Here is an 11,601-nt window from a genome sequence, read left to right as displayed (position 1 = left end):
TAAATGCTTCTCTTGACCATCATTCTTGGAACATACTTCTGGCTACATCTCAAAGGGGAAGGGCTGGCCCACGAATCAGCAATGCAGAGACTAGTTGAGAGGAATGCTGCAATTAACTCTGAAACAGCTGGGCAGGTTCCAGATGATGGTGGTGCAAATGATGCATGCGTATTATCACATACTCAGTAAGGCCAGTCAATCTGTTGTATTGACTGCATCTTTGTTGCTCAAGTTCTTCAGTGACACCTCTTCCAGTCAGGCTTGATTCTGGTAGCAACTACCTCAGCTTCATTGACCTCTTCCCTGCTGACCTGTACCTTGGTTATTTAGTCAAAGAGATGACGTTGCGTTCAGCTGTAACCGAGTTTCTCTTGCCTCAGGCCAAAGGTACTTGCAAGGTCAAAGAGTGGGATGTGGCTGCAGGATTCATTCTGGAGAAGGATGCAGTCTGGCTACCCATTTACAGCACTAATGACAGGTCATTTCCAGTGGTAGGATGAGAAAACTATTCCGATGACAGCATAATCTTTTTCTTGCCTCCTTGTGGTTCCCTGAGACCACGCAAAAGGAATGTGACTCTAGATATCATGCCTCTCCCAATGGTGCCATATGGGGGCTCATCGTTGTGGGCATTTTCCAACTGGGGTTCTATACCCAGAGAACGCGATACCATTTTCAATGGTCAACACATCCTAAAATGGCAAGATGTTGTCGCAGTTACAAATGGTGGAGAATGATGTGGCCAAGGAGGGTGGCCACAGATGAGAAGGAATCGAAGTTATTTGATCGATGGGAGTCAATTTTGTCCTATATGCTAGTTGCGCCCTTTGCAGATGTAGCTTGGCTTTATTGGAAGTGGCCAAATACAACGTTCCTTGGTCTTCACAGCAAAATCAGATTCCCAATTCTATGGATGAAGGGCATGCGAGAGAATTCCATAAAGAGTCCACACGAGGTATATTCTTTACCTTGCTTATCTTGCTTAATACTTGTACAAGAAAAGATTTTCTGTAAAAGATGAATCAGTTCCTTCAATACTATCATTCATAGCCAAATTAAGAATCAAATGTAGTTCATGTAGAAATTCAGAAGGAAGCAATTAAGAGCGATTATATTCCAATTTTTGTCTGCATTATATCTGCATCTGAAAAATTACAGGAAGAGCAAACATAGGACATGATTTGTGTCTAATTGAGTTTCGGTAAATTCCGAATGACTTGTTTACTAAGTCTGAGCTGCTGAAGCATACATGATTTAGGTCTAATTGAGTTTCAGTAGATTCCGACATTAATTTTACAAATTCTGAGCTGCGAAAGAGTCATCAATTGTCGATCAGCTTCTTCACAACTCCTTCGAAGATCCCATCTGAGCCAAAGTTGCAGTTGGACAGTCTGGGATCGACTCGACTGGGCAGCTGAAAACAGAGAGAAGTGTCCGGATGGACAGAGGTTTCCTGTTCTGCTCTCAACCACCTGCCCACTCGTGGCAGTCTCTCCTTCAATTAAGACCTCGCCGCTCATGTCAACTTCCCAACCAAATGCTGCAGCATCCGAAAGGAAGTTTCAGAGATATTGTTTATTAGAATGAAAATCCGCAAAACGGAGAACGCTCAAAACTTAATAATTAGCTTTTTGACCTATAATACTGAGGTTTTTCTCAGACCATCAGAAACTTACTTTGATCTCTTCTGACCCCTGGAAGTGACACCTGAAACAGGTAACAGTCTTCAGACTCCGCAAGGTTCACACGCCAGGTGGTGGATCCTGTAAGCCTCACGTCTGCATTCCCAGCCACTCCGACTCCGGCACTACAGGCGGCTGCAGCACCACGATATTGCACCTCCGTCGTATTGAGTGGAGAAAACACCACCCTACCATCAAGTTGAGCCTTGAAGTAGGTGTCACGTACTCCAGAGAACCATGCTGACGTGGAGGAGGGTGAGCCTTTGTGTGGAACCATTCGAAGAGGCTTTACATCTAAAGCCACATTACTCTTGCATCTTCTTCGGTGAGAACCACCAGAAGGCATGAAAAAATGAGACTGTCCCTCTGATTGCGCGTCCCTTGCTACCACTTCATAGAACGATTTGTCGGTGACATAAGCAGGTAGTATGGCCACGTCTTTATCAAGAATGAACTCCTGCAGCCCAGTCAAACTCTTGAACCTTGCAACTACCTCTTCCCTGAGGAAAGAGGTGCTCGGGTTATCGATGAAGACAACATTGTCTATCGCCATAAACCGCTCCTCGACAAAAGACCAGGGATGCAGGTCAATTGGAAAGAGGTCGGTGAACCGAGGGTAATTGCTAGTAGGACCAAGCACTTTGGCTGGAAGTGTGTCATGGAGGAACTTGCGCAAAAATGATAGGGCCAGTACGACCGATTTATCGGCCTTCCTAAGTATGTGATAATACGCATGTATCATTTGCACCACCATCATCTGGGACCCAGCCAGCTGATCATGAGTATACCGTGGCAATCTCTCACGTACCCTCTGCATTGCCGACTTGTAGGGTGGGCTTTCACCTTTGAGTTGGGGCCCAAAGTACGTTCCAAAAATGACGGTCAGGAGGAAGCGCTGGTCATCAGTCATCATGCCTTCACCTGCAGGAGCAGCAGTGGATGGCGCAGCAGCATTCACCGGTTGAGCCATTTTCAATCAGACTGCAGTACAATATGGCGTCAGTCAAGGAGCAGGACATCAGCAAGAACACCTATAATCTCTCTCGGACTCAACAATCACAGTAAAAGTTTGCTTGACAAATGAAAGAAATGAAATTGTTGAGCACTACATGTTCAAAGAACTTCCGCTGTACGAGTTATTAAGAAGGATTGACAAATTGTTTCACATCATGTGAATACATATTCGTTTTTCATCATTCTTCACACATAACTTCATGAGCCCATCAAAATTAACCAAGAAGAACAAGAGGGGTGGCAAACCTGTAAGTATGAAGAACTTGGTTTGATGCTTTGGACCAGAGAAATCTTTAGAGCATAGACACTAGATAGTGAGTGAAAGAGTTGAGTGTGGCCAAAGTACTGGCAGAAGGCGAGATTTTATAGTGCTGGCTTGCCTCTATGAGGGGTAGTCTTGCTATTCAACATCTTTCTGGATTCACATTTTGTTTAAGATTTTATTTTCCTTCTTCGTTCGGACAAAATTGCTATTAATCCGAGAAAAGAAAGTTATCCATCTTATCTCCAATTGCTGATTAAAACATGGAAGCCACCTGTTTGTTATTAGTATTACATATTAGGTCCAAATGAGGTTAGATTCGGTCAATCATATCAACAAAATCTACAAAATCCAGAAAGTCCTTAATTTCATAAACCAAAATAAATAGGTTTCATACTAATATATCCATTTAATGATAAGCACATTCTATTTAGCAGAATCGGATATTTGTTTCTATTCTGGGTAAATCAATTTAAATGAATTGCTTACATTCAATTCTTCCAAACATGCTTTTTTTTTTTTTTTTTTTAATTACGTTAACGGGGTTGACTCGATCATTGTCTAGGGAAAGACCAAAAAGAGCATGCAAACTGCATGAGGTAAGGTCAGGGTGTAAATTTGTTGTGCCAATTAACTATAAAAGGTAATGGCCAATGTAAGTAAATAACTATACAAGGTATAGCAAAAGTAAAACCAAGCATAAAAGAGGCATTCGAGAACGATAGAATTCTGACAAATGAAAATGACAAATATGACACTCGAGTTTTTTTTTGGTCGAAATGACATTTAAGTTTAATAACATGTTTTTCCAGGAAAAGGAGAAAATTTGGTTACTTGTGTTGCCCATTTATAGGATAACAGTCATGTGAATTATAGGAATGACAAGAGTAGCATATCCTTTCATTTAAAAAGCAAAATGTGAAAAAGGAGAGGATGATCCGAATCTGGTCTGGACTGAGACATTGCTGCCCTCTGTATTGCTAAGATGTAAAAATTGTGAATGGTTGACATACGCTTTCTGTTACGAGGATGAAAAATCCAGCCTCTTCCTTTTATTGCTCTCCCACTTATGATTGCTTGTTCACTTACCTCGGATCCATACTCATGGGAGTCTCTTGTCACACATCATGTTTTATGATATCGGGAGTAAGGAATATCATAGTTTGAGATCAGATCCATACGGGCGTTTTTGGTGTTTCATGTATAAAAAACTATACAAGTTACATGTGGGTAAATTGGTAATATGGTTGGTGAATGTTAAATGTCACAATATAGACCAAAAAAAGTCTTGATCACCTATTTAACTGGTCATGTGTTTGTAACTTACCAACAAGTTTTGACAACAACAAATATTTTCTTGTACTTCAAAAATTACTAACTATCTCAACAATCTATCAATGTATATTTTTATGACTTACCAACACCATGGATGTTAGAAATGAATATCAATTTTTGTCATGTTAAGACCCAAACTAATTTTAATCACTTATCAACTTTTTATCTCTCTGGATTTTAAAGATTATGGACATTTCTTTACACTTCCAACGTTACCATATACTTTATGTACTAGCATTTATTTTTATAACATACCAATATCTTTGAAGTTACTAACTTTTTTTCAAAATAACCAACTTTGATTTGACTTATGCAATAGCATTTGTCGCATTAAAATACCAACGAATGTTAGTTACTTGCCAATTTTTCATCTTACTTGCTTATGCAAAGTAATTATGATTTTGTTATAACCCAAATGCACGGTAGTAATTATCGGACTACCGGACAATGAACTAGAAAATAATTCACTACCATAGCCCCCACTTAATTTGAGTTCCCCATAATAGGAATTAAATCCACAGCCATTAATTTCTAAGTGGAAAGCACGGAAATGCCTTTACCATGGGATCAAATCCCTACTAGTAAAAGAAGTGACGACATTTCTTCATACTTCCAAGGTTATCAACTATTTTTGTGGCTTATCAACATCTTTGAACTAACTCACTTTCATTAGAAATTACCAACTTTAGTCTGATTGATGTACCGTGATTCGTCGTATTAAGATGCCAACTAATTTTAGTCACTTACCAACTTTTTATCTCACTTGCTTTAAAAATTTACTGACATTTCTTTATGCTTCAAAGATTTATTCCCGTGCCTTACCAATGCCAAGTGCTTACTTTTATAAGAAATTACCAACCTTAATTTAAAAAGTACCACACCCATCAGCAACTAATTTAGTCACTTGACAATTTTTTAACCTATATATCTTTGTGCTTCAAAGACTATCAATTAGTTTGAAAATCTACCTACATTTATTTCTATGGCTTATTAATGCCATGAAAGTTACTAACTTTACCCAAAAATACCAACATTAATTTGACTTTTGTACCGACATTCCTCATGTTAATATACCACCTAACTATAACCATTTATCAACTTTCAATCTTGTCAAGTTTGGAAAAGTAACAACAAAACCACTGACTCCTTTAATAATTCCCAGACATTTATCCTTGTGGTTTACTTAAATTAAAATAAATAAATTGTTATTTTTTGTTATTTTGATTTTCTTATATTGAAATTCAAAAAATTATTATATTGAAATATAATTTTAATTTTATTAATATAAAAGTTTGTTATTCGAGAAAAATAACTTTCTTATTATGGATGTTAAAAATCATATACACCTTAAACCCACCTCCCCCATGAAATAATTTTATCTGATCTATATTCCTCTTATATCGGACTTTCTCCTATCTTAAATAAGCATCAAACACAAAATATAATAAATTTTATCTCGACTATCAAATACAAATATAAGCGGAAGAGCTTAAAGTGGGTTATATGAGTTGGTATTTATTTTTATAATTAGGATTAAGCATGGATGTGTTTTAGTAATATGGTTTAAGTTGGATATGGGTTAGCTTAGAATCGGATTGAAAATATATTGCATGAAAATGGGTTAATATGGGTCAAACTATTTTCAACAAGACTTAACCTGCCCATCTCACACCCAAGTGAACAATGGTACATAGCTTGACACTAGAAAGATACCCATATCATTATGTATCAATAATATTGGATTGTTCTGTTTGCCTTGAGCATATACTAAGATAAAAGTTGAATAATTACTTTTCATACTATAATCAAAGTAGAATTTAGAGTCAAATATAGTTCATTATGGAAAATTCAATAAAAATAATTATTTGCAATTGTATTCCATTCTTTGTTTGTATTATATTTGCAGCAGAAAAAGTACAGAGGACCAAACATAGGACACAATCTGTGTCTAATCAAGTTACGGTAACTTCCTACATTCTTCCAAAACAAAGCCCAAGATGCCCGCAAGTCATCAATTTTCGATATGCTTCTTCACAATTCCTTGAAGATCCCATCGAGCAAAAGCTGCAGTTGGCACGTCTGGGATAGAGAGAATCGGGCAACTAAAAACGGAGATAGAAGTGTCCAGGTGGACAAGGGTTTCCTGTTTTACTTTCAACCATGTTCCCACCTGTTGCAATCTCTCCTTCGATCAAGACCTCGCCATTCATGTCGACCTACAAATATTGAGGTTCTTTTAGGCCATCGGAGACTTACTTTGATCTATTCTGACCCCTGGAGGTGAAACGTTAAACAGGTAACGGTCTTCAGACTTTGCAAGGGTCACACGCCCTGTGATGGATCCTACAAGCTCCACTTCTTGCATTCCAAACCACTCCAACTCCAGCACTACAGGTGACAGCGGCACCTGTCGTATTGAGTGGAGAAAACGCCACACTGATGTTGCATTTTGTTCCATGAGAACCACGACAGGGCACGGAAAAATGAGGTTGTCCCTCTGAACACCCCTTTCGTGCTATCAATTCATAGAACACCTCATTGGTGACATAAATAGGTAGCTTGGCAGCATCCTTCTCCAGAACGAAATCCTGCAGTCCAGTCAAAGTCTTAAACCTCGCAACAACCTCTTCCCTGCGGTCTAGTCAAAGTCTTAAACCTCGCAACAACCTCTTCCCTGAGGTAAGAGGTTCTCGAGCTATCGATGAACACGATGTTATCTATTGCCATAAATTGCTCTTCAACATACGAACTGTTAGGGTTTCATGAATCATGTATTAACAAAAAGGAACGCAGCGGAAACAAAGATATATTTTATACTTGATTTTCCGAAGGCGTTGTTCGTGCATTTTAATAAAAAAATTGAATATAAAAATTGCGTAAAACGAATTACCTCTCAAAGCACGTTTTATACGAATTGGTTCGGATATTCTACAGTTCGAGCCCCATAAACGTCGGACCTCTAGTTCAGACACACCAACAACGGACGTTGAATGGAAGAGAGAATTTTCGGATATTCACCACTATGATCGTGCTAGCAATCTCATGGAGACAATTTGCCATATCCTTGATGTTTTAGTCATGGCCTGGATGAAAGAAAATCCTTTTCTTTCTTGTGTCTCAAAGACAACACAAGAACACACACCCGTTTCTCTCTATTTTAGCAACCCTTCGTCATGTCCCAAAAGCATTATATATATATAAACTTAAATCAGCAACCGTTGTTGATCGTCCTCGCTCATGCACGACATCGTGCATGATGGTCAGCAACTGCTAACCGTTCATGCACGATTTCGTGGATATTGGTCAGCGGTTGATGACCATCCAAGTTTCATGCATGTGCATGCACGTGCATGAAGCTTTAAATATGATTTTTATTAGTTATTAAAAGGCTTTAATTAATTTATCAATCCCTTTTAAATAATAAAAAGAATATAATCTTTATAAGTACATTTGGGAATACATTAACATATATTTACATTGGGCATGTATGTGCATTAAATGCAAATAAGCTCGTGACTATAATACAAATTAAATTAAATCTCATATAATTTAATTTAAATCGACACAATTCGATTGCAGTAATTGCAAACACATTTGCAACATTATTTCTCTCTTGTTCCACGTTATCCTAATTGTTTATGGTGTGTGACATCCCTAGGTTCATCACTAAGCTAGTAGTAAGACTTGTACTAACACATTAGTACTCCCAAAAGAATTAATTGTCCCGATTAATCTTTCGGTCTTACAAGTCATGATTGACATGTAGCAATATGTCATGACGACCCAGATAGTGTGAATGCTTTAAAAATATAATGAACCTATCAGTTTTGGCTACAGTATAATTCAATCCCTTTGTCTTACTATGTCCCGATTAAATAAAAACCATGGAATATTTGTCAAGTCACCAATTCGATCATATGCACAAATCTAATTGACATGCATTTTATTCGAAACATAAACAATTTATTCTCGGTTACAATCCTGGCCAAGGATTTTAATGTAGTGTCATAATTAGATTGCATAGGACATCATTATTATACTTTGCATGTAACAAGGAGACATATTCCATATTACGCACATGTGCAACTTCGTATATGAACAAACTATAACCATCAGGTATAAAGATAAATCAATGACCTAGCATTATGTGCACCCGTGAACCATAGTTGTTCAACACATAAGTTAACATTATACCTCAGGTCTAAGGATTATTTACACAATACCAAGCATGAACAATTAGACATTGACCACACTAAAATCTTCCATGTCGCTAATCATTCCACATGCATAATGTTCAATGAACTTGTCTAATACAAACACTTGTGTTCTTAACTTAGGCATCACAATGCCCAATGACTTGTGACTCATCATTCCCTTAAGTATCCAATACTTAATGGTGAAGTTATGAACACACCGATCTTAACAGGATTATTAATATCCACTCAATAATCCATCGACCAGTGTCGCGACCAAATTTTCGGGTATGAACCACCTAGGGTTTGGCTAATGGATTGTTAAGTCTAGACTTAACTTGGACTCTCCCAAGCCCATGCCAATTCGCAACTTAAGTTTAAATTTATTAACATACAAATGAATTTTATCTAGGATTCGCCACTAATCAATTTATGGTAGGTTAATTAAACACCTAAGTAAAATAATTGGAGGATTATTTTACTCTTACGAACCAAAGACTTTGGGTACGGGGACTTGGTTACACTAGACTTCTCTAGTGCCCTTTCGGTACCATTTATTTTTATTTTCAAAAATATTTTTGCTGGCAATTTGGATTGATTTTAAATCTATTTCCTAACATGTGAGGTGATCATGCGGGTGTACAAACCACCGATTTAACACTCAAAAAAGCGATGAATAAATTACGGGACATACCTTGTAGCAATGAAAGCACCTGCGTATTAACGCGCAGTTTCTTTTTGTTTTCATTTAACTAATGAGAATCATGCTTTATGCAATGTATGCTACTAATCTAACATGAAATGATATGACATGGCAATCTGACTTAAACTATATGACATAAATAAAATATAAGCATGCAGTTTATCCTAAAGAATGAAATTGATTAATTCTAAGGCAACTTTTTTGTATTTCCATGAAATTCGAAATTAGAAAAATGCAAGGATTATCTAGCTAGATTAAGATATTAATCCAACTTATATTAAGAATTGGGTTAGGCCAAATCCTAATTTAAACTAAGATATTATCTTAATTTAGCAATCTCTAACCTAAGATGCAATCTATCTAAAAAATTAATATAAACCTATAATTAATAAAAAAAAAAAACATGTGATCTTATCCTAATATGCAATGGCGTGAAAAGAATGCCCTAATTCTACATGACATATGCATGATGATTTTTGTATTTTTATAAAATTCAAAATTAAAATTGCCAAATAACTAAACGTGCGATTTAAATTTAAAAGAAACTAACATCCTAAATGAATGCATCTTTTTTGGATTTTTATTTAAGGAATTTGAAATAGATAAATTTCCTATTCTAAACATGCAAAATAACCCTAAAACAAGTAATGTTCTAACATGAATCTAGTCTAACTCAAACATTTATTTTTTGGGTTTTTCTTTTACAAGAGCAATCAAATAAATGCATCAAGAACAGCACAGCACCAAATCAAGCAAGATATCATTCATGTCCATTTAATTTTGGGAAATAAATTGACGATTCGTATGTCGTACATGAGATCGGATTGACCAATTTTTAAATAAAATCACAAATCGTATCTCAAGCGTGAGACCGGATTAACGATTGTTCCGTACGATTGCGGGTTGTATTTCGAGCGTAAAATCGGATTATCAATCATATATACGTTGCGAAATTAGGAAGATTTCTAATTTAAGAGGCTAATCGATATTTTGTGGATATGATGGTATCATTCAAATATTCATATGAGATAATCCCATAAATTAGGCAATAAGGATATATGAAAATCGAATTAAAAGAGATTCTTACCTAATATTTGGTGTCACGTGGACTATGTTGTCAAGTTTGGTTGAACGACGGATGGTGGGATGACTCACGGGCGGCGGTTCAAGATGACGTGCTGCTCAATGATGATATCTCACTCAATAAGTAATAGCAAATTTTGAATAGTGGCTATTACTTCACTGATTTGGCCTGATAAGGTCAACGAAGTTGACCAACACAGCAAGGGGACGTCCACCAGAAGACTTGAACAGCAAAACGGAACGTTGTCGGCATGAAGATTTGAACGTCCAGGGCTGGTCTCCAGTGTGACTTAGGTGCACGCAAGAGACACTGGGACTCGTGGGAACCTGAAAATAAAAGCACAAAAGGTCGCCGACTCGGTGGGGTAGCATTCACCGGTGGAGAATTGACGGGTCAGGAAGCAACGGTGAACAACGGCAGCAAGTGGTGACAGCGGCTCGTGCCATTGGACCTACAGAACAGAAATTTCGCAGGGAATAGGGTGAGCTCGACGACAGCTCAGGCTCAGTGTCAAGTCCATGGGCGGCTCTACGTGATGGCACAAGGACGGTTTGCTGTGGTGGTTGCTTCGACTAAGGAACGGTTCTGGACAGTAGCCAGGCGTCGCCGACTGCAATATGCGAATAGCGGCCGTTGCTTGCTATTTGTACGCTTGTCCAACTTGCGTCACAAAAGCGAGAGATGCTGGCTTCGCAGGGATTGACTCGCCAGACTTCATTGGTCAATGAGGCAGGGAGAAGGTGAGACGTGCATGGCCTGCAAAGAAAAAGAAAGTGGTATTTCTACTCTCTTTTTTATTTCTCTTACGTGTCTCTCTTCGCTGGCAGATTTCAAGAGAACAGTGATTCACTAGTACTATAGGAGGCTTGGTGAAGCAGCGCGTCGACACGGCGATAGGACAGCGTCGGAACGGGACTCGTCACACGACAGGGTGGCATTAGCACATCGAGATAGTAACAGGCCTCGACGTCGCAACGAAGTCAGCAACAACGTCGGGACAGAAGCTTCGGCATCATAGATGCAGCTGGAGATGACGGCTCAAGAGGATGAGACTCGGCACCACTCGAATCAGTGGAGGGCGACGCCAGCAAAAGTCAGCGGTGGCCTTAGCAGCGCTGAGTCGTGAATTTGGTAGACCCCAGTCGCGGCTATGAAGGCTCACACTCAAGGAAGAAAAACCGCAACTCTTTCTCTCGTGTGCTCTCTATGTATTGCTCGGAAAATTCCCCCGTCTCCTTTTCGGCTCCGTTACGACCCCCTTTTATAGACAAGGAATCAGCTAGGGTTTTCAGATTTTCCTTCCTCCTTCAAATCTACCAATATATTGA

The 11,601-nt window shown here is 38.3% G+C and overlaps 1 protein-coding gene across 1 annotated transcript; it reads right to left on the bottom strand.

The window, feature by feature from the left end:
- Positions 1 to 1,321: 1,321 nt before the first annotated feature.
- On the bottom strand, positions 1,322 to 2,652 carry LOC120293701 (increased DNA methylation 2-like). The gene is made up of 3 exons (XM_039313419.1): positions 1,677 to 2,652; positions 1,473 to 1,540; positions 1,322 to 1,414 (listed from the first exon to the last, which is right to left on the bottom strand). The coding sequence occupies exons 1-3, from the start codon at positions 2,650 to 2,652 to the stop codon at positions 1,322 to 1,324; spliced, it is 1,137 nt and encodes a 378-aa protein (XP_039169353.1).
- Between the last annotated feature and the right edge of the window lie 8,949 nt (positions 2,653 to 11,601).

This window comes from Eucalyptus grandis, chromosome 5 (genome assembly GCF_016545825.1).
Source record: "Eucalyptus grandis isolate ANBG69807.140 chromosome 5, ASM1654582v1, whole genome shotgun sequence".
In the NCBI taxonomy this organism is placed as follows: Eukaryota; Viridiplantae; Streptophyta; class Magnoliopsida; order Myrtales; family Myrtaceae; genus Eucalyptus; species Eucalyptus grandis.
This window is presented reverse-complemented; position numbering and strand designations above follow the sequence as displayed.

Coding starts and splice junctions, on each gene's coding strand:
- LOC120293701 (XM_039313419.1), bottom strand. CDS start 2,652: ATGGCTCAACCGGTGAATGCTGCTGCGCCATCCACTGCTGCTCCTGCA. Junction 1,541..1,676: donor AGGGGTCAGAAGAGATCAAA/GTAAGTTTCTGA, acceptor CGGATGCTGCAG/CATTTGGTTGGGAAGTTGAC. Junction 1,415..1,472: donor AGACTGCCACGAGTGGGCAG/GTGGTTGAGAGC, acceptor CTCTGTTTTCAG/CTGCCCAGTCGAGTCGATCC.